A 23,742-nucleotide genomic window follows, 5' to 3' on the forward strand; every position below is an offset into this window, starting at 1 on the left:
TGATGTTCTAATTGTGTTTCTGGTTGGTAGGTCTATGAGATCAGCTATATAACTCGGGGCATCGCCGTAGATAATCTTGTGGACCAGGGTGCAGATTTTGAAAGTAATACATTCTTTGATTGGGAGCCAGTGCAGTTTTTCTCGTAGGGGTTTGGCGCTGTCGAATCGGGATTTACCAAATATAAGCCTGGCTGCTGTGTTTTGAGCAGTCTGTAGTTTCTTTAAGAGTAGCTCTTTACATCCCACATAAAGTCCATTGCAATAGTCAGCATGACATAATACCATTGATTGTATCAGGTTGCGGAGAGTTACCCTCGGGAAGAATAGTTTCACGCGTTTAAGTTTCCACGTTGAGTAGAACATTTTCTTGATTGTAGAGTTAACTTGGGTCTCGAGTGTGAGGCTACGGTCCTCCACTATCCTCCTAGTGCAAGCTGAGCCATAGGGCTCTTATGAACTAATGTTAACATTCTGCTGAACAATGTTGTCATTAATGAATATTTGGCAAGCAGTTTCATGATGCTTCCGTAGGGCAGTGCTTGCTTCAGAAACGTTCACATCCTCATTTCTCGTTGCTTAAGCAGGTAGTGTCATAATTCATAGGTTTTTTTTGTTTGTTTTATGTGCTTAGCCATAGTTAAGACCACAAGGTCAAGCTTGTGATCTGTTTCCAGTACAGAAGAGGTGGATTTTGTATTTGTCTGAACATAGAAAAAACGAGACAGGACGTTTTCAGGTAAGATTGTTTTTCTTATATCACCTTTCCGAGTAAATAGAGGAAGAAAATAATGTAATCTAAATATTTGCTATACTTTAGGAAAATACTTTGAAGAGTCCAGTGTAAATTTGGCAGGTCCATTTTACTGTTCCAATATGGTGAAGCATCTTGTTTTTTGTAAGATTAGCACAGCCCATTTTCTTTCTTTTCTTTTTTTCTTTTTTTACAGTTTGATTTCAGTCCTATTATGGCCCTTTGTTTTAGGGTATTTTTAAAATAATCATAAGTATTGCCATACTGGGACAGACCGAAGGTCCATCAAGCCCAGAATCCTGTTTCCAACAGTGGCCAATCCAGGTCACAAATACCTGGCAAGATCCTGAAAAATGTCAATTCATTTTATGCTGCTTATACCAGAAATAGCAGTGGATTTCCCCCAAAGTCAATTTAATAATGTTCTATGGACTATTCTTTTAGGAAGCTGTCCAGACCTTTTTTAAACCCAGCTAAGCTAACCGCCTTTACCACATTCTCTGGCAACGGATTCCAGAGTTTAATTACACGTTGAGTGAAGAAAAATTTTTTTCCGATTCATTTTAAATTTACTACTTTGTAGCTTCATCGCATGCCTCCTAGTCCTAGTATTTTTGGAAAGCGTAAACAGACGCTTCACATCTACCCGTTCAACTCCACTCATTATTTTATAGACCTCTATCATATCTCCCCTCAGTTGGTATAATTGTACTGGGTCATTTATTGCAGATTAATTTTTCAAATAGATTATAAGCATAGTGACACATTGACGGCCCAGAAAATTGAAAAACAATTAAAAAAAAAAATATATATATATAGAAATCCTGGATAATAGCAAGCATCTAAAATGTCTCCTCCTATTTTCTTCGGAAAGTATACCTCCAGTAACTAAAATTTATTACCTTCCTATAAAGAAAACTGGGCAAAGGTTGGAACAACCAGAATTGAATCCTTCTGAATTGTTGGAAACGTCGTTGTCTGATGAACTTGAGCGACAGACTCTGTTGGTTTCATTTGTATTTCTCCAAGATTTAGAACTTGTCAGGAAAATGGCTTTGAAGAATATACAAACTCTATTTTATGGAGGGAAAATCTGGGTATTCCCAGATGTTACTAAACTAACTCAAACTAGGAGGAAGGATTTCCTAGCACTTCGACCAGAAAGTTTGTCTTTAGGAGCCTCATTCCACTTGAATTATCCGTGTAAATGCAACATAAAATATTTGGGGACGAAATATGTTTTCTTTAATCCTGAACATTTAAAACAATTTATTTCTGAGAAAAAATTATTATAGTACTTGCTGACTTTAAACCATCTTGTTTAGCTTCAAGATTTAAATAAAGGGCAATATGATATGATTTGGGGGGTTATAATAATCTGCTAACGCTTTATTGCATCCTGAAATGTGTTTTATTGAATATACTTTCTCCTAAGTTAACGGCTCTTAGCCCCGAATTGGTGGTCTAATGCAAGTTTTGTAATGGTTTCCTGGATTTTTGTTAATTTGAAGATTTTCTAACTGTTTTTCTTATCCATGTAGTAATGCTTGTAATAATGTGAAAATGATAAATAAAAAATTTTTTAAAAATAAAATGTCTCCTCCTGTTTAATCATTGATGTATTTAAGGATGTAAAAAAGATGATTGTATTTGTACAGAGGCTGATGGAGCTAAGATGTAAATGGGTGAAGATTCAACTGCCAATGGTCGGACACAAAGGGACCTTAGTAGAAAAAGCAGGGGAAGATCTCAGCTCAGAGAACACCTGTAATAGTACAGTAGGTGGTACAAATGGCCAGACTGTGGGTGGACTGAATATTCCTTTTCTGCTGACGGATTTATAATTCTTTCATGCTTTTCAGAGTCAGGACTTTTTCAAGAGATTACTCTAGGCAGAGATAGAATTTCAATACTTCTCATCATGAGGAATAAAATCATCATTCTTCCTGGATGCAGTGTCCCGTTTTCAGTTAAACAGATTTTTTCAGAACTTATAAGAACATAAGCGTTGCCATACTGGGACAGACCAAAGGTCCATCAAGCCCAGTATCCTGTTTCCAACAGTGGCCAATCCAGGTCACAAATGCAAGATCCCAAAACAGTACAATACATTTTATGCTGCTTATCCTAGAAATAAGCAGTGGATTTTCCCCAATTCCATTTTAATAATGGTCTATGGACTTTTCCTTTAGGAAGCCATCCAAACCTTTTTAAAACTCCGCTAAGCTAACTGCTTTTACTACATTCTCTGGCAACGAATTCCAGAGTTTAATTACACATTGAGTGAAGAAAAATTTTCTCTGATTCATTTTAAATTTACTACTTTGTAGTTTCATTGCGAGCCCCCTAGTCCTAGTATTTGTGGAAAGAGTAAACAAGTGATTCACGTCTACCCATTTCACACCACTCATTATTTTATAGACCTCTATCATATCTCCCCTCAACTGTCTTTTCTCCAAATTGAACAGCCCTAGGTGTTTTAGTCTTTCCTCACAGGGAAGGCATCTCATCCCCTTTATCATTTTCGTTGCACTTCTCTGTACCTTTTCTAATTCCATTATATCTTTTTTGAGATGCGGTGACCAGAATTGCACACGGTATTCAAGGTACAGTCGCACCATGGAGCGATAGAAAAGCATTATAACATTTTCATTTTTGTTTTCCATTCCTTTCCTAATAATACCTAACATTCTATTTACTTTCTTAGCTGCCTCTGCACACTGGGCAGAAGGTTTCAACGTATCATCAATGAGGCAGGGATAGTGCTGAGCAGACTTTTACAGTCTGTGCCAGAGCCGGTGGTGGGAGGCGGGGCTGGTGGTTGGGAGGCGGGGATAGTGCTGGGCAGACTTATACGGTCTGTGCCCTGAAAAGCACAGGTACAAATCAAAGTAGGGTATACACAAAAAGTAGCACACATGAGTTGTCTTGTTGGGCAGACTGGATGGACCGTGCAGGTCTTTTTTCTGCCGTCATCTACTATGTTACTATGAGATAACACCTAGATCCCTTTCCTGGTCCTTGACTCTTAATGTGGAACCTTGCATTACGTAGCTATAGTTCGGGTTCCTCTTTCCCACATGCATCACTTTGCACTTGCTCACATTAAACGTCATCTGCCATTTAGACGCCCAGTCTCCCAGTCTCGTAAGGTCCTCTTGATATTTAACAACTTTGAATAACTTTGTGTCATCAGCAAATTTAATTACCTCACTAGCTATTCCCATCTCTAGATCATTTATAAATATGTTAAAAAGCAGTGGTCCCAGCATAGACCCCTGGGGAACTCCACTATCTACCCTTCTCCATTGCGAATACTGACCATTTACTACTACTACTATTAAACATTTCTATAGCGCTACTAGACTTACGCAGCGCTGTACAAATTAACATGAAAAGACAGTCCCTGCTCAACAGAGCTTACAATCTAAATTGGACAGACGAACAGACAGCTAGGGGTGGGGAAACTGCAGTGGTAGGGGTGATAAGTGAGGGTGTTGAGTAACCCTACTCTCTGTTTTATATTTTTTAACCAGTTTTTAATCCACAGTAGGACACTACCTCCTATCCCATGACTCTCTAATTTCCTCTGGAATCTCTCATGAGGTACATTGTCAAATGCCTTTTGAAAATCCAGATACATAATATCGACCGGCTCACCTTTATCCACGTTTGTTCACCCCTTCAAAGATATGTAGTAGATTGGTGAGGAAAGATCTCAGTTAGCACTAGAGCAGCCCAGACATAAAGAAAATAGATCCATATTTTCCAAAAGGTGTCTGTGTATGTTGCAATACATGTTACAGACTGTATTTTATGCTGTGTACGTTTTAGATTTAAGAATTATGTGCTTTTAAGGCTGGCCAAGGGGTGTCTGATGCCCCCTCCTTATGTTTACCATTACCCTTCTTTACCTCCCAAGTGTCTACATCAGTGGCGTAGCTATGGGGGGGGGGGGGGGGTCACGAGGGGCTGGGCCCCCCCAAAATTGGCTCCAGGGCCCTCGGTTTCGCTGGCGGGGTCCCCAACCCCCGTTAGTTAAGGAGTTTGTCCCACGCTGGTCTTACATTGCCTGGCACCCAGTCCTGTTTTCAGTGCCGTGTATTCTGTATACCGCGCAGAAATTTAAGTCTATTCTATCAAATTTAGGCATAGTTTAGAGAATACGCCTAGGCGTAATTTTTGTCTGCACAGATTTTTCAGGCATCACATACAGAATGTAGCCCTAAGCGCTGACCGCGAATATTCAGTGGGAGATAACTGGCTATCTCTTGCTGAATATTGATGGATAGCCGGTTAAGCGCTATTTAACCGGCCAGGAGCCGCTCCTGGCCGGTTAAATAGCGCTGCATATCGGGCGATTTGTTTTTGCAGCTCCTATTGGATGATCTGGGACTATCTGGGGTAAGAAACGACTGGAGCGATTGGACAAACTGCTTTCCTTTCAGGCTGCAAAATTAGACGAGGCATCAGATTAAGTCATAATTGTTTTGGGAATTTCTAATGGTCAAGAATTAGATCTGTTTTATGAAACTGGATTGTGGGCCCTGTTTACTAAGGTGCGTTAGTGTTTTTAACACACTTACAATTAGCACGCGCGTTAACCATGTAGGCGCCTATAGGGACCACCTCCCACCGCTACTTCCCCCCTCCCCCACCTGGCACCCTGTCCTGTTTTTAGTCACTGTGTACGCTTGTTTTAATGAAATAGGACAGGGCGGCAGGCAATGTGAGACCAGCGAGGGCCAAACACCTTAGCTGGTGGGGATTGGAGACCCCCACCAGCCAATTTGGGGGCCTCAGAGCCAATTTGTGGGGGCCATGCCCCCGTGGCCCCCCGTAGCTACACCACTGTCATCTGCATAGAACTGTAAGGCTTACTGCGGAATCTAAAATAAATTGTTATGTTAAAATGAAGATACAGTGAAAACCTTTTATTTCCTTACAAAACAAAATCCCTCTAAAATGTGTGCTTACATTTTATTTGGGAAATAAAACAAACAAACAACTCCCCAAGTTTTTCCTTATGACCCTGCTCCTCCTGAAACCCTCAGTCCCAATCCTGGGGTCACTGTCGTTCAAATGGGGCAGAAAGAGCTCCAGTCACTCCTGCCCACCGTTTTATGGCTGTGTTACAGCATATGGTCCTAAATTGAAAATGGCACTGGCCTCAGCTCCATTTTAAAAATGGGATGCAGTGGGCCAGGAGTGGCTGGGGATTGCCTCAGCCTCATTTCAACTATGGTAACCCCACAGACGTGGTAAGTGAGGACCAGGGGAAGGAGTGGGAAAGCATAGGGGAAGGCCTGGGCAGGGACTCAGTGGGGGTAGGTGGGCAACTCATTTCATTTTGTTTGAGTGGAGGAGTGGCCTAGTGGTTAGTGCAGTGGACTTTGACCCTGGGGAACTGAGTTCAATTCCCACTGCAGCTCCTTGTGACTCTGGGCAAGTCACTTAACCCTCCATTGCCCCTGGTACAAAATAAGTACCTGAATATATGTAAACCGCTTTGAACGTAGTTGCCAAAACCTCAGAAAGGCGGTATATCAAGTCCCATTTCCATTCCCCCTTTCCCTTATGACATCACAATATCAGAAGTGAGCCAAGTATCGGGCAATCAAGCCATTGTGACATCACTGATGAGGTTGGCTCTTATTGGTGGAATGAGTGGAGGAGTAGCCTAGTGGTTAGTGCAGTGGACTTTAATCCTGGCGAACTGAGTTCAATTCCCACTGCAGCTCCTTGTGACTCTGGGCAAATCACTTAACCCTCCATTGCCCCTGGTACAAAATAAGTATCTGAATAGATGTAAACCGCTTTGAATGTAGCTGCAAAAACCTCAGAAAGGTGGTATATCAAGTCCCATTTCCCCCTTTTGTTCCTTTACTAAAAATAAGAAGTGAACTGAAATATACATCAAATGAAATGAACAATGAATTTGTAAAAAGAAACAAAAAAAAAAGTGAAATAAACAACATTTTTTCCCAGGTGCACCCCTAGGTCAGAGTGGGAAAAATGGAACATCACCATAACTTCGAAGTAATGCTTTGAAATCTATAAATGTTGGTTGTACTTCAGAGTCAAGCCTGAGATGTGAAACACAGGTATAATGGAGAGTCAAACGTGATTGATCCGCTCTTTTTTTTTTTTCCTCACAGGGGCTGGATCAGGCAGCAATGGGAAGCACAAACTCTCAAACATGTTAGTATGAAAAACTTTCTACCAGGCAAAACTCTGTGAAATGGCAGGACCTGTAAAAGTGGGAACAAGGCTCTGCACGATTATCCGTGCAACATTTGCAAGACACCTAAAACACAGGGCGGTTGATTTCCCTAAGAAACAAACTCAGGGCTGTATCTCTATGGGGGCTCATTTCCAAATTGCATAGACTTATGAAGTTCCATATGTGACTACGGGGCTCATTTTTGAAAGAGAAAAACATCCAACGAGAGTCATAAAGCACCATTTGGACAAATTTCTTCTCAAAAGATCCAAATCGGTATTTTTGAAACCGATTTTGCAGACGGTTATCCATAGGGTTACTATATGTCCGGATTTACACGGACATGTCCTCTTTTTGAGAACATGTCTGCCCTTTTGTCCAGATTTCTGGACAAATGGGCCGGCGGGCGGCGGGCCTATCCTAGCCTCCCCTTCCCTTACTTACTATCTACTGCCCTGGTGCTCTAGTGACCTCTTCAGGGCAGGAAGGAGCCCCCTCTTTCCTGCCTGGAATGCTGTCCTTGCCGTGCATCCTGTTGCTGTGACGGTGTCGGGATTCAAAATAGCTGCCGAGAGTTGAAGCGGCCTTGCGAGACTTCAACTCTTGGCGGCCATTTTGAATCCCGAGGCTGTCACAACAACAGGATGCACGGCAAGGACAGCGTTCCGGGCAGGAAAGAGGGGGCTCTTTCCTGCCCTGAAGAGGTCACTAGAGCACCAGGGCAGTAGATAGTAAGTAAGGGGAGGGGAGGTGACCCGGGGGAGGGAAGGTGACGGGGGGGGGGGGGCAGGGAAGGGGAATATGTGACAGGGGGCGGGGTGAGGATGCAAAAGGGGCCTGGCAGAGGGGACGGGACATGTGTCCTCTTTTTGAGAGGACAAAATATGGTAACCCTAGTTATCTATGCATTTTGTCTGCAGTACGTCCAAATCACAAGGGGGGGGGGGTGTCGGGGGGCATTACGGAGGCAGGATTAGGACAGACTTAACACTTGGACGTTTAACAGCTATGGAGCAAACTGAAATGCATTTTGGTGTAGACCTGTTTTTATAATGAATAAAGCACAAAACACCAGTTGGCCACAAGAAGGAATAAGGGATGACTACCCCAGTGGTCACTGACTCCCTCCCACCCCCTAAAATGTGAACAAAAATAGTATTCACCAGATGTTATAGCCAGGTCCCTGGAGTAGTCTAGTGGTGGGTGCAGTGCACTGCAGATAGGTGGACCCAGGCCCATACCTCCCCCTACCTGTTACACTTGTGGTGGAAACAGTGAGACCTCCAAAACTCACCAGAAACCCAGTGTACCCACATATAGGTGCCCTCCTCACCCATAAGGACTATTGTAGTGGTGTACAGTTGTGGGTAGTGGGTTTTGGGTTGGTTTTGGAGGCCTCAGCAGACCAGATAAGGGAACAATGGCGAGATGTGTACCTGAGAGCATTCATACGAAGTCCACAGCAGTGCCCCCTAGGGTGCCTCATTGCTCTCCTGAGATGTCTGGAGCTGGCTCCTCCTACATCCCAATGGCTTGATTTTCTACATTTTTAACTTGTACGTTTTTTGGGGTTTTTTTTTTGGAAAATGGCCTGAAAAGATAAACGCACAGAGCATAAAACCTTGTTACAAACAATACTTTGCAAAACAAAAAAAGATATTTCCTCAAATTATTACTTTAAAAGGAGTGAAGCCTGTGAAAAGTGGGATTACTTTAATCAGTGGGATTTTGAATTAGAGGCTTAAGTATATGTATTGTTAAATAATTTCTGGTTTTTAAAAGAGAGAGAATGTAATCAGATGTATTATTTCTAACTAATATTGGACAATAAGTATGTTTTTCAATGAAATGATTTGACTTTACACCGTATTGGCCTTGAAGAAGCCAACCAGATGATCAATGTGGAATAATGAATTAGACGAGTAATATCTGTGGATAATCGGGTTAATACCACGGTTTTTTTTTTCTGTTTACTGTTTAATTGATCTCCTTATCTTGTTTCACTCTCCCTATTTAGTGGTCTAAGGAAGAGAATAGAATTACCTGACTGAAATAATTCCTACATATTACTTTCTCTGTATTTCCAGCAAGTTGTTTTATCGCTTGTAAAAATTCAAATGGTTATAAATAAAAAATTTAAAAAAAAAAACAAAAACAAAAAAGATGTTTTGCAGTTTTGAAAATGGGCCATATTTCCTATTTGGATTTTGGACGTTTAGCGGGAAAAGTGCAAAGTCCGACTTAGACGTCATATCGAAAATGCCCCTCCACATAACTTTGTAAGTTGCCTGTATGTATCCTAAGGAGGTCAGAAAACCAGGACTGGATAAGCTTGTTCAGTGCTTTGGCTTTGGTCTTCTTTTTCTGATGCCTTTATGGCTTTATGTCCTGGAAGATTATTCTTTGCTCAGATATTCCCGTTAAGAAGTATAGAGGTGTATTTTCTAAGCACTTAGACTTACAAAGTTCCATGGTGGACGCTTGGAATGCCCTCCCACGGGAGGTGGTGGAGATGAAAACGGTAACGGAGTTCAAACATGCGTGGGATATGCATAGAGGAATCCTGTGCCGAAGGAATGGATCCTCAGGAGCTTAGCTGAAATTGGGTTGCGGAGCAGTTGGGGGGAAGAGGGGGTGGTGGTTGGGAGGCGAGGATAGGGGAGGGCAGACTTATACGGTCTGTACCAGAGCCGCTGATGGGAGAGGGGGTGGTGGTTGGGAGGCGAGGATAGGGGAGGGCAGACTTATACGGTCTGTACCAGAGCCGCTGATGGGAGAGGGGGTGGTGGTTGGGAGGCGAGGATAGGGGAGGGCAGACTTATACGGTCTGTACCAGAGCCGCTGATGGGAGAGGGGGTGGTGGTTGGGAGGCGAGGATAGGGGAGGGCAGACTTATACGGTCTGTACCAGAGCCACTGATGGGAGGCGGGACTGGTGGTTGGGAGGCGGGAAATACTGCTGGCCAGACTTATATGGTCTGTGCCCTGAAAAGGACAGGTACAAATTCAAGGTAAGGTATACACATATGAGTTTGTCTTGGGCAGACTAGATGGACCATGCAGGTCTTTTTCTGCCGTCATCTACTATGTTACTATGTTACTTACACCCCCCCCCCCCTCCTTTTACAAAGCTGCGCTAGCGGCTGCCGGTGCGGTAATGCTGACACAGCCCATTCAAAGGGGGGAGAGGTAAGTAATCTATGGAATTTTGTAAGTCTAAGTGCTGTGAAAACGAGCCCCGTCGTATTCCTTTTTCATTATTTTACATATCTCATTCCTCTTTCTCCTTTCCTTCAGTGAAAGGGAAAAAAAAAGACTTAAACATTATGAAAATCTCTTAGCCTTTCAAGCTCTAAACGTTTGGAAGGAAATTGCTCAAATTCTTATATATCTTTTAGGAAAAATGTAGAGACTTTTTTATTTAAAAGATATTTTCAGTGTGAATGGAATTTTTTGATGTTTTTATATTTTGTATATATTTTATGATGTGTGTGTGTATATATATATACAGTGGGGGAAATAAGTATTTGATCCCTTGCTGATTTTGTAAGTTTGCCCACTGACAAAGACATGAGCAGCCCATAATTGAAGGGTAGGTTATTGGTAACAGTGAGAGATAGCACATCACAAATTAAATCCGGAAAATCACATTGTGGAAAGTATATGAATTTATTTGCATTCTGCAGAGGGAAATAAGTATTTGATCCCCCACCAACCAGTAAGAGATCTGGCCCCTACAGACCAGGTAGATGCTCCAAATCAACTCGTTACCTGCATGACAGACAGCTGTCGGCAATGGTCACCTGTATGAAAGACACCTGTCCACAGACTCAGTGAATCAGTCAGACTCTAACCTCTACAAAATGGCCAAGAGCAAGGAGCTGTCTAAGGATGTCAGGGACAAGATCATACACCTGCACAAGGCTGGAATGGGCTACAAAACCATCAGTAAGATGCTGGGCGAGAAGGAGACAACTGTTGGTGCCATAGTAAGAAAATGGAAGAAGTACAAAATGACTGTCAATCGACAAAGATCTGGGGCTCCACGCAAAATCTCACCTCGTGGGGTATCCTTGATCATGAGGAAGGTTAGAAATCAGCCTACAACTACAAGGGGGGAACTTGTCAATGATCTCAAGGCAGCTGGGACCACTGTCACCACGAAAACCATTGGTAACACATTACGACATAACGGATTGCAATCCTGCAGTGCCCGCAAGGTCCCCCTGCTCCGGAAGGCACATGTGACGGCCCGTCTGAAGTTTGCCAGTGAACACCTGGATGATGCCGAGAGTGATTGGGAGAAGGTGCTGTGGTCAGATGAGACAAAAATTGAGCTCTTTGGCATGAACTCAACTCGCCGTGTTTGGAGGAAGAGAAATGCTGCCTATGACCCAAAGAACACCGTCCCCACTGTCAAGCATGGAGGTGGAAATGTTATGTTTTGGGGGTGTTTCTCTGCTAAGGGCACAGGACTACTTCACCGCATCAATGGGAGAATGGATGGGGCCATGTACCGTACAATTCTGAGTGACAACCTCCTTCCCTCCGCCAGGGCCTTAAAATGGGTCGTGGCTGGGTCTTCCAGCACGACAATGACCCAAAACATACAGCCAAGGCAACAAAGGAGTGGCTCAGGAAGAAGCACATTAGGGTCATGGAGTGGCCTAGCCAGTCACCAGACCTTAATCCCATTGAAAACTTATGGAGGGAGCTGAAGCTGCGAGTTGCCAAGCGACAGCCCAGAACTCTTAATGATTTAGAGATGATCTGCAAAGAGGAGTGGACCAAAATTCCTCCTGACATGTGTGCAAACCTCATCATCAACTACAGAAGACGTCTGACCGCTGTGCTTGCCAACAAGGGTTTTGCCACCAAGTATTAGGTCTTGTTTGCCAGAGGGATTAAATACTTATTTCCCTCTGCAGAATGCAAATAAATTCATATACTTTCCACAATGTGATTTTCCGGATTTAATTTGTGATGTGCTATCTCTCACTGTTACCAATAACCTACCCTTCAATTATGGGCTGCTCATGTCTTTGTCAGTGGGCAAACTTACAAAATCAGCAAGGGATCAAATACTTATTTCCCCCACTGTATTTAATTGTTTTGCAGTTATTTGATTGGCCTTCAAAATATAACCATAGAGTAATATTGTTCTTTTTATCTCCTCCTCTTTGGAAGCTTCCACGCAATGCATTTGCCAAGACTATGCTACCGGCACCTCCACCCACGGATTGGCTGACGCACGTATGATTTTCAAAATGCTACAATTTCAGCACTCTGCAATCTTGTTGGACTGAACGCTACTAAGGGGTCCTTTTACAGAGCTGCGCTAGAAAGTGACCTTAGCGCAACCTTACGCAGGTCTTTCCCGTGCGCGTAGGCCATTTTTACCACAGCCGGAAAAGGGCTGATTTTCCATTTTCTGAATCAATGGCCGCATGCTAATGTTGCCAATAGCACGTGGCCATTAAAAAAGATTAGCCAGGGAGCCCTTACCACCACCTATTTTGTAAGCGGTATGGGCTTACACGCTAACACTGCGCTTACCAGTTAGCATGTGGGAATGCAGACATGCTAACTGATTAGTGCAGAAACGCCCACTCTCCACCTCCCGGACGTGCCCCCTCAGCAATAAAATACATTTAATTTTTAGTGCGCAGTTTGCTTGCGCACATTGTAAAATTGTCATGGGATGCCTCAGTGCGTCCTGTGGTAAGCACACACTTCAGCTTGCAGCAGCTTAGTAAAATGACTCCTAAGTAAATTCAAATGATTATTATCTGAAGATAGAGCGAGAAGATACATAAACACCCCTGCATGTCTGTATAATCTGAAGCAGCGATGGGACTCGAGAAAAAGATAAGAAAAAGCCATTCTGAGGGCTAGATGCACTAAAGTCCTCGGAAGAGCCGTTCCCTTACCGATTCCATAGCGAATCGGTAGGGAACGGCCGTGCATCAAGGAAATGGAATGCAAATGAGCTGCTCGTTGTAGCTCACTTGCATTCTCTATTCCATCGGAAACCAGTTGGCCGGTCGAGCATGCGCAGAGCAGCCAAGCGTTATGCTGGCTGCTCTGCGCATGCCAAGGACGTCCTTTATGGACGTCCTTCACTAAAAAACAAACAAACAAAAAAAGGATGTCTCTGATGAGCAAAAAAAAAAAGGGCGTCGTACTTCTTAATTTTTATTTTCACTCTTCTGTTTTAAATCTTCCTTTGAGACATTTTCCCTTCCTCATCGGCAGCTGAAGCGAGGGATAATGGACAATTGTGAGCCCCCCCCCCCCCGGCCTCTCAGCCAATCACAGTGCTTTTAGCTGACACCAGTGACAGCTAAACGCGCTGTGATTGGCTGAGAGAGACCTGGAGGAGGGGCATAATCGAGCACCCTTGAAGAAAAGCCCGTCCTGCTCGTCAGGGACGTCCTTCTAAAGTGCCTAACATGGACGTCCTTCACTAAACCAAAAAAGGATGTCCCTGACGATCAGGACGGGCTTTTCTTCAAGGGTGCTCGATTATGCCCCTCCTCCAGGTCTCTCTCAGCCAATCACAGTGCGTTTAGCTGTCACTGGTGTCAGCTAAACGCACTGTGATTGGCTGAGAGGCTGTGGAGGGGCCTAACAATCGTCCATTAGCCCTCTCTTCAGCTGCCGATGAGGAAGGGAAAAATGTCTCAAAGGAAGATTTAAAACAGAAGAGCGAGAGTAAAAATTAAGAAGTACGATGTCCTTTTTTGTTGTTGTTTTAAGTGAAGGACGTCCAAAAAGGACGTCCCTGACGACATTTTTTTCTTCCGATTCTTTCCTTTGCCCCAACGAGAGGTGTAGACCTCCCATTAGGTTTTCCACGGTAAGGGGATCGGAAAATGGTAGTGCAGCTCATTATAATAGCCTTTGGATCATCTGCATTCCGTTTTCGTTAGCTGCTACCGTGATCGGAAATGGCTCGGAGAAGCCTTTTGTGCATGCCACGGTTTACTACTTGCTCGTTAATGGCTCATTAATTGCTTGTTAATGGCTTGTTAAGTTTAGTGCATCTGGACCTGAGTCAGACCAGCTTGAGTTATAAACAGTAGCATAGCCACGGGTGGGTCTGGGTGAGCACAGGCCCACCCATTCTTGGCTTATTCCCACCCTGTCTGCCTCATCAAAGAGTTCAGTGACAGCCACTTCACTCTCCTTTCTCCTGCCCCCTGATCCAGCATTTGTCCTAACCCCACCCCAGGTTACCTCAGCATCTTTGCTGGTGCAGCAGCGATGCACATTTCCTGCCTGCGTCGACCCCACATGCTCTTGCTGATATCACTTCCTGTTTCCTTTCTAGCGAGATGCGGCAGACAGAAGCCTGTGAGGCTGGCACAGGCAGTAGATGTGCATTGCTGCTGCATCAAAGCTGCTGAGATAAACTGGGGGGGGGGGGGGAGTTTACTGGACCACGGGTGGGTGGCAAATGCTGGAGGTGGAGGAAGGTGCAGGGCAAAAGGGGGGGGGGGGCGAACGTGCTAGTGGAGTGGAGGAGTGGCCTAGTGCTTAGAGCACCAGTCTTGTAATCCAGAGGTGGCCGGTTCAAATCCCACTGCTGCTCCTTGTGATCTTGGGCAAGTCACTTAACCCTTCATTGCCTCAGGTACAAACTTAGATTGTGAGCCCTCCTGGGACAGAGAAATATCCAGTGTACCTGAATGTAACTCCCTTTGAGCTACTACTGAAAAAGGTGTGAGCAAAATTTAAATAATAAATAAATAGACCACCCATCTTAACTGTGGGCCCACCCAAAATGATAGGTCTTGCTATGCCACTGGACTGGTTATAACTACCAAGCAGATCTCAAAAAGTAGATCTGTTTCTCACAGTCCAGGCTTCAAGCATCCAGTAGGGTTGGGCTGCACAAAACTTTTAGTTTCATTTCCTGAGTTTGCAGCATTGTTCATTTTGTTTGGGTTTGGTTGGTCTTCATTTCGTTCCGGGGACAGTGTCTTTTACAGTGTATAGTGCGCCTGTAACTCAGAGGCAGGATTTCAATATTGGTTAAAAAGATATTCGTATCCCTATTGGTTTGAGAAGGTTAGTATTGATTGATTGCTTCTTTAAATATGAACTCTACACATCCGGTCTCTGTTTTACAGCAACTCCAGTGATTTCACCAAGCCAGTCCAGTCCGATTTGCAGGTACATGGTGTATAGTGGTTCAGCTTGTCATAGACTCCCCTTCCCCCTTCCATTCCTCCTGTTTTGTTCTGGGCAGAGCTTCTGCTCATGTCACAGTTGTACTGTACTGTACTTCCTCTGCAAAACTTTTTAAATCATTTACTTGCGAGTTGATAAAATAGTTATGAAATTCTTGCGTGTGGTAATCCATGATACGAGAATATAACGTTCTGTTCCACTGAACAGTTAACTGAAAGGTAACAGTTCGCTTCATAGATACAGGCAGCAGGGTTGTCCAACCATTATTTTTTGTAATGGGCGGATTTGATTTTTTTTCTCAAACCAAATAGCCTTGAATATCTCCACGTCGTTTTGGCCTTTTTCTCTGGAGTTCTGCTGACGCTGTTGCTACTCACAGTTGTCTTGTACGTGCGAAGACTAAGATGCAGACGGAAGAAACAAATGTACCAGCAGGGATCTCAGAGCACTGACGGGGGTATGTGTTGTGCAAAGGAAATCAGAGTCTTTATGCAAAATAAAACATTTCTTATATGTGGGTCAATATTTAAAATTACTTATCCAGATGGTGCCTCTGAATTTCCTTACAGACTGCCTTGGCACTATGCAGATACTACTAGGGAGTAGAGGTAGAAGAACAGTGATCTGGGCCAGGGCCGCCGAGAGGGGGGGCAGGGGGAGCAACATTCCCCGGAGTCTCTCGCCCTCTCCTGCTCCCAGGCCGCTGGCAACGCAGTCCCGTCTCCACCTGCCTATCCTCAGCTCCCTTCTGTCTGTCATTCGACCTCCTGCATTAAAAAAAAAATCTCTAAAGCAGCAGTGCAGCGCCTTCTCTGCGAAAACGGCAGATCGCCTCAGGCGGGCCTTCCCTCACTGTGTCCCGCTATCCTCTGATGTAACTTCCTATTTCTGCGAGGGCGGGACACAGTGAGGGAAGGCCTGCCCGAGGTGATCTGCCGCTTTCGCAGAGAAGGCGCTGCGCCTGCTGCTTTAGAGATTTAAAAAAAAAATTTTAAATGAAAGGGGTCGGATGGCAGGCAGAAGGGAGCAGAGGGTAGGTAGGTGGAGACGGGGAACTGTGGCGCCGGCGGCATGGGAGTAGGAGAGGGAGGCAACAGCAGTAGCGATTGAAGGGTGGGGGAGGCGGCGATCCTGGGGGGGGGGGGGGGGTGCGGCCTTGCCCCGGGCCCTGATCTGGGCTACTGGGAAGAAAGGGTCATTGGACCCCCCCCCCGGCTCCCACCATTGTCCCCTTGGATTCCAGCATCCCCCTGCACACTACAGCCCCCCCGGGCCTACCTTGAAGAGCCCTGGTGGTCTAGTGGCCTCTTCAAGGGGCAGGAAAGAACCCCCCTCTTTCCTGCCCGCTGCCACTACTCTACTCTAATGGCTTGTGAGACTTCCTGGGGGAGTCTCGTGGGCCTCGGCAGTCTCGGCTGCAATTTTGAAGATGCGACGGTGCCAGACAGAGCAGCGGGCAGGAAAAATAATTTGTCCTGGTGGTATGGGCACGCGCCAAATCTGAAATTACTGTCAGGAGGGCGCGCTAGCCTGGCAGTAGTCTCGTTTTGGCACGAGCAGCATGTGCGTGGAGCCTACCGTGCCTTTGTAAAAGGGCCCCTTACTTATATATCTGGTAAGACATTTTAATTTTTTTTTTACATTTTCTAGTCCTATAGGAGTTTGCTATTAGAAATTATTTCAGACAATTGTTATGCATCAAGCATCAACTTTATACGGTCTGTGCCAGAGCCAGTGGCGGGAGGCGGGGCTGGTGGTTGGGAGGCGGGGATAGTGCTGGGCAGACATACGGTCTGTGCCAGAGCCGGTGGCGGGAGGCGGGGCTGGTGGTTGGGAGGCGGGGATAGTGCTGGGCAGACATACGGTCTGTGCCAGAGCCGGTGGCGGGAGGCGGGGCTGGTAGTTGGGAGGCGGGGATAGTGCTGGGCAGACTTATACGGTCTGTGCCAGAGCCGGTGGTGGGAGGCAGGGATAGTGCTGGGCAGACTTATACGGTCTGTGCCAGAGCCGGTGGTGGGAGGCAGGGATAGTGCTGGGCAGACTTATACGGTCTGTGCCAGAGCCGGTGGTGGGAGGCGGGGATAGTGCTGGGCAGACTTATACGGTCTGTGCCAGAGCCGGTGGTGGGGAGCGGGACTGGTGGTTGGGAGGCAGGGATAGTGCTGGGCAGACTTATACGGTCTGTGCCAGAGCTGGTGGTGGGAGGCAGGGATAGTGCTGGGCAGACTTATACGGTCTGTGCCAGAGCCGGTGGCGGGAGGCGGGGCTGGTAGTTGGGAGGCGGGGATAGTGCTGGGCAGACTTATACGGTCTGTGCCAGAGCCGGTGGTGGGAGGCAGGGATAGTGCTGGGCAGACTTATACGGTCTGTGCCAGAGCCGGTGGTGGGAGGCGGGGATAGTGCTGGGCAGACTTATACGGTCTGTGCCAGAGCCGGTGGTGGGAAGCGGGACTGGTGGTTGGGAGGCAGGGATAGTGCTGGGCAGACTTATACGGTCTGTGCCAGAGCCGGTGGTGGGAGGCAGGGATAGTGCTGGGCAGACTTATACGGTCTGTGCCAGAGCCGGTGGTGGGAGGCGGGGCTGGTGGTTGGGAGGCAGGGATAGTGCTGGGCAGACTTATATGGTCTGTGCCAGAGCTGGTGGTGGGAGGCGGGGCTGGTGCTTGGGAGGCGGGGATAGTGCTGGGCAGACTTATACGGTCTGTGCCAGAACCGGTGGTGGGAAGTGGGGCTGGTGGTTGGGAGGCAGGGATAGTGCTGGGCAGACTTATATGGTCTGTGCCAGAGCCGGTGGTGGGAGGCGGGGCTGGTGGTTGGGAGGCAGGGATAGTGCTGGGCAGACTTATATGGTCTGTGCCAGAGCCGGTGATGGGAGGCGGGGCTGGTGGTTGGGAGGTGGGGATAGTGCTGGGCAGACTTATACGGTCTGTGCCAGAGCCGGTGGCGGGAAGCGGGGCTGGTGGTTGGGAGGTGGGGATAGTGCTGGGCAGACTTATATGGTCTGTGCCAGAGCTGGTGGTGGGAGGCGGGGCTGGTGCTGGGCAAGACTTCTACGGTCTGTGCCCTGAAAATGGCAGATACAAATCAAGGTAAGGTATATACAAAAAGTAGCACATATGAGTTTATCTTGTTGGGCAGACTGGATGGACCGTGCAGGTCTTTTTCTGCCGTCATCTACTATGTTACTATGTTTTTGGTCATACCTTCCAAATGGGATTAAAGCTTTGTCCAATTTTGTTAGCTTTAAGAAGATGCTCAAAACGTACCTTTGTGGGAACCATGTTTTGAATACAGTGAATTAGTTATAACTCCGTTGATAATGTTGGGTCTAGTTCCTCTTATTGTTATCTGCTTTGAACTACATTTGGTAATAGCGGACTATAAGCTCTGTAAACCAGCCCTACAAACATTGCAGACTACACAAAGGAGCTCGTTTTCAGAAGAGAAAAACAGTGGCATAAATCTGCATTTGCATGTTTTTTCTCAGAAAAACGTCCAAACTGGTATTTTCAAGACCAATTTTTAGACGTTTTTCTACGAAGTCCGTCGGAAGTGCGTTCAGATCACAAGGGGGCGTGTCAGGGGCATGTTAAGGGCGGGATCTGGGCGTTCCTAACACTTGGACGTTTTTCAGCCATAATGGAAGAAAATAAAAGTGTCCAGGACCAAATCTAAGACGTTTTGAGCTAGACCTGTTTTTATAACGCATAAGGCACAAAAGGGTGTTCTAAATGACCAGATGACCACTGGAGGGAATCTACTACTACTACTACTACTACTATTTAGCATTTCTATAGCGCTACAAGGCGTACGCAGCGCTGCACAAACATAGAAGAAAGACAGTCCCTGCTCAAAGAGCTATGTAATAAAAGTGAGCCAAGTATAGGACAATCAAGCCATTGTGACATCACTGATGAGGTTGGCTCTTATTGGTGGCCTGAGGCATTATGACATCACAATATTAGCTCTGGTTACAAGAGACTACTACTACTACTATTTAGCATTTCTATAGCGCTACAAGGCGTACGCAGCGCTGCACAAACATAGAAGAAAGACAGCCCCTGCTCAAAGAGCTTACAATCTAATAGACAAAAAATAAAGTAAGCAAATCAAATCAATTAATGTGTACAGGAAGGAGGAGAGGAGGGTAGGTGGAGGCGAGTGGTTACAAGTGGTTACGAGTCAAAAGCAATGTTAAAGAGGAATCAGGGGTGACCCCCCCCCCCCAATACTCCCCCAGTAGTCATTGACCCCCTCCCACAAATGTGAATACAAATATGATTTAGCAACCTCTATGACAGCCTGAGATGTTAGAGCCAGGTCTATTAGAACAGCATGCAGGTCCATGGAGTACTGTAGTGGTCAGTGCAGTGCATTGTACCATGGCATGGGGGACTCTGGTCTCTATCACCCTCTACCTGTCACATTTGTGGAGGAAACTGTGAGCCCTCCACAACTTTCCAGAAACCCACTATACCCACATATAGGTGCCCCCTTCACCCATAAGGACTTTTCTTTACAGCTGTGGGCAGTGGGTTTTGGGGGGCTCAGCAGACAAGATAAGGGAGCAGCGGTGTGATGTGTAGCTGGAAGCATGTTTTTGAAGTCCTCTAGGGTGCTCCATTTATCTCCTGGGATGTCTGGGAGACCAGTCTACTAAAAATGCTGGTCCCTCCTACATCCCTTATGGCTTCATTTTCTACGGTTTTCACTTGGACCTTTTTTTTTTTGTTTGTTTTTAAATTGACCAAAAAACAAAACGCCGAAAGCACAAAACAGTATTTTCGAAAACAAAAGATAGACGTTTTTCTTTTTTTGAAAACAAACTTCTTTCCTATTCAGATTTTGGACGTTTTTTGCAAAACGTCTAAAGTCGGACTTAGACGTCATATCGGTTAATTTTTTTCCTTTAATCACATTTGATAGGATCTCTCAATATTATGTCAAGCTCCACTGGCTGCCTATTAAGGCGAGAATCATGTTTAAATTTGCTTGTACATTATATAGAGTTTGAAATGATGACTGTCCAGGATATATGTTTTCCCACTTTCAATTTTCCATTAAGAATAGGGATAGGAGATTGTATAATAATTCCCCTTTCTCCTTTCCTTCAACGAAAGAGAAAAAAAAGACTTAAACATTATGAAAATCTCTTAGGGCCCTGTTTACTAAGCAGCGTTATAGGCAAGTTAATGTTTTTAACGCTCGTTAAACATGTATGAATGTTAGCCATGTATGTTCCTACAATATCCCTATAGGCGCCTACATGTTTAGCACACGCGCTAAAAACACTAACGCAGCTTAATAAATAGGGCCCTTAGCCTTTCAAGCTCCAAACATTTGGACGGAAATTACTCAAATTCTTATCTATCTTTCAGGAAAAATGTAAAGACTTTTTTTTTTATTTAAAAGATATTTTCAATGTGAATGGAATTTTATGATGTTTTTATATTTTGTATTTAAAAATATTTTCCCTATATTTTGTTTGTGAGTGTAATTTCTAAGTGATTATGTTGTGTTTTTTTTTGCCGATTGTAAAATGCTTAGAACCTTGCGGTACCATCGGTATATAAATAAATGTTAATCATAATCATAATATTAATATATAAGATGAATTTGTCTTCATTACAAACTGCAGATCATTCCAAGGGCAGCAGAAACCCGCCTAGATTTCCGTCTACCCAAACTGCTGACTCTAAGGTAGGGGCTGGTTGCCTGTTGTGTTCCGGTGCACTCTGCAGCTTGGGGATTCTCCAGTTATTAGTCGCTGACAATGTGAGGCTGTTCTGTGATTTGTACAGGCTGAATTTGCTCAGTTTACAAGTCAAAATTCCTGTTTTCTACAGGATGAGTCTGACAGGAAGTGACATCATGAAACAATAACATTCCATTCAAGAATCCCACAATGCTTTTCTTTCTCTTAGAATTCCATTTTGTCTATGCTGCAAGGCCTCTTTGAGTTTGTACTAAAGGGGCTTTCCCATTTTGGGCCTATTTACTAGTGTGTGCTAAGTAGTGTATTTTTTTCTAGCAAAAAAAGGTGCTGGTACTCAAATGCTAAGGCCACCCTTCAGGAGTGGGATGATCACTGAGGGACCCACCCCACAATAGCCAGGCCCCCTGCAACCAGTCACAGAATCTATGACAAGCCAGAATTGGTGTGTAGAGCCTGAGCTTTTTCATTAAAACTTGGGTTCCATGGATCATTTTTAGCAGACAATGGAAAAGGTGCCGGTACTCAGTACCCCCAGTACCCCCTCAAAAAAAGCCCTGGTGCTAAGCAATTAACGCATGAATTAACGTGCAGTATCAGTGCAGCCACTTGAAAGCATCTGCTAATTCCCACATTAAGGGCTTCTTTTACAAATCCATGTTAGCAATTCCTGTGTGGCAAATAAGAGGAAGCCCATAGGAATTGAATGGGCTTCCTCTCATTTGCCGCACCGAGAATCGGTAGGCACGGCTTTATAAAAGAGGCCCTAACTGCCTAATGCAGAATGAGGCGGGGAATGGGTAGGAAAGGTGCCTTAAGAATTTCAGCAGAGGTAGTTACACATGTTAACTTTTAACGTGACGGATTCCATTGTGCTGTTTTTTTTTTTACCAAGTATTAGTTTAGGCAATTAATATGTGGCAACTGCAAAACTTTATTTCACTTTTGTAAATAGGCTCCTTCTACAGTGTCCAGGGGAAAACGCTGACTGCATTACGCCAATTAAACCTGTTTTCCTCTAATCCCTCTCTTGCTAAGGAAATTTAAATGTAAAACTTAACAGGCCGATAGTAAGTTGCCACAGTCGGTATTTTTTTTAAATACTAGCTGCAGTGGTCAATATTTATTTATTTTATTTATTAGGATTTATTTACCGCCTTTTTGAAGGAATTCACTCAAGGCGGTGTACAGTAAGAATAGATCAAACATGAGCAATAGACAATACGTAATAGTACATTTTAATTGATAGTGAAGGGTAAAGCAAAGATGGAAGAGTTAGAAAGTAAGGTGACTGATTTAAAGAAAGTTGTAGATGAGGTCAGAGAGATGGTTAATTAAAATTAAATGGTTAAAATCTGAACATTCAATGTCGGTATCTGGATTATGTCAAGTACTGAATATCTTGAATGGAGCAACGAGTAACCACAATATCCAGCTGACGGGTCCCTTAATCAGCTCTGCCCACACGCTGCCCTGGTGCTATCTGGAGAGTGCCAGGGCGGTCACTAATAATTTTCAGTTGGACTATCCAGAGAGTGCGGTGAACATCGCCAGATGGTTCTGTCCATTAGTAATATCCGGATAGCAGGTGCTGGAATCCCAATAACTGCTTCTAATGGATAATTAGAAATGCAAGGGCTGTTGCTTCTTTAACACCAGGGCCGGCGTTAGGGGTGGGCAAACAGGGCAACTGCCCTGGGCCCCTATGTTACTAGGGACCCCAAACCTGCCTGAAGTTGAAGGAGGGACAATTTGCAAGCAAGCTTTGGGGGCCCTTCCCTAGCGTCTGTCCTGGGCTTATATTGTGCTGATTTGTTTGGCCATTGCTGGAAGCAGGCTTTTTATTTATTTATTTATTCATTCATGACATTTAAATCCCACATTAGCCCGAAATACATTCAAGTTCAATGTGGCTTATAAGCAAACAATAAAGTGCATAAGATGTACCTGAGTATTGCCACACTGGGACAGACGTCCATCGAGCCCAGCATCCTGTTTCCAACAGTGGCCAATACCTGGCAAGATCCCAAAAAAGCTCAATACATTTTATGCTGCTTATCCCAGAAATAAACAGTGGATTTTCCCCAAGTCAGTTTAATAATGGTCTATAGACTCTTCCTTTATGGACCAGATGGACAATCGGTCTGCCCCGATATGACTATTCTTACGTTCTTATTATATAACTCATTTAGAAGTGAAACGTTAAGCGAGACAGACATATTATATTATTATTATTCATTAATAATAATATAGTGTCATTTGCACTTTGCTTTTTTGCCAACTTGTGTAATGGAGAATTGTGAATACTTGACAAACTTCTTCTCATCATTGTGTTTCTCCTTCTCCTCCAAATCACTTCCATCTCTTTTTTTGTCTTCTAGGACTCAGGACTCCAGGAGGGTGACATGTCTTATGCCACTTTGAGTTTTAGGCAAGTTGCTTCATCAGGTGGCTGCTTGAACGACCCAGAGCTAAATGTCTGCAGACCTGAAGCTCCAACTGTGTATTCTTCTGTTTTAATAAACCCCTGAGCATATCCTATATAATAATTCTCACCTGGCTCACTCTGTGGGAGGGAAACACTGAAGCACTGAAGGCTAGGCTGGCTCCCAGCAACACTCACTCTGCACCACTCACTGTCACTCTGGACCCGCCCTCAGCCACGCCCCTTCCGGACATAATTCGCAACCCCAACGTTCTAAATGAAGCCTCAAAAGCCCCTCAAAGCCGGAACTGTGAGGCGCCAGAGATATCCGGTTTGCCCATGCCTCGAAAACGGAAGTCAGAACTCTGAAGCGCCGTATGCCCCGCCCTCGCGTCACGACGTCATGACGACGAGGGCGGAGGGCGGACCACACTG

General features: G+C 44.9%; 1 protein-coding gene across 1 annotated transcript; it reads left to right on the forward strand.

Annotated features, from left to right (window-relative positions):
• The first annotated feature begins 623 nt into the window (after positions 1 to 623).
• Positions 624 to 23,479, forward strand: LOC115482147 (transmembrane protein C1orf162 homolog). Its single transcript, XM_030221719.1, has 7 exons — positions 624 to 736; positions 6,910 to 6,952; positions 12,161 to 12,226; positions 15,109 to 15,151; positions 15,481 to 15,626; positions 20,808 to 20,869; positions 23,264 to 23,479. The coding sequence occupies exons 2-7, from the start codon at positions 6,928 to 6,930 to the stop codon at positions 23,411 to 23,413; spliced, it is 492 nt and encodes a 163-aa protein (XP_030077579.1). The 5' UTR covers positions 624 to 736; positions 6,910 to 6,927; the 3' UTR covers positions 23,414 to 23,479.
• The last annotated feature ends 263 nt before the right edge of the window (positions 23,480 to 23,742 follow it).

Source organism: Microcaecilia unicolor, chromosome 12 (assembly GCF_901765095.1).
Source record: "Microcaecilia unicolor chromosome 12, aMicUni1.1, whole genome shotgun sequence".
Classification (NCBI taxonomy): Eukaryota; Metazoa; Chordata; class Amphibia; order Gymnophiona; family Siphonopidae; genus Microcaecilia; species Microcaecilia unicolor.

Bases quoted from the DNA above. Each gene is read 5' to 3' on its own strand.
- LOC115482147 (XM_030221719.1), top strand. From the start codon at position 6,928: ATGGGAAGCACAAACTCTCAAACAT. The intron at 6,953-12,160 runs GTTAGTATGAAA...CCTCTTTGGAAG, and splicing joins AAGCACAAACTCTCAAACAT to CTTCCACGCAATGCATTTGC. The intron at 20,870-23,263 runs GTAGGGGCTGGT...TTTGTCTTCTAG, and splicing joins CCCAAACTGCTGACTCTAAG to GACTCAGGACTCCAGGAGGG.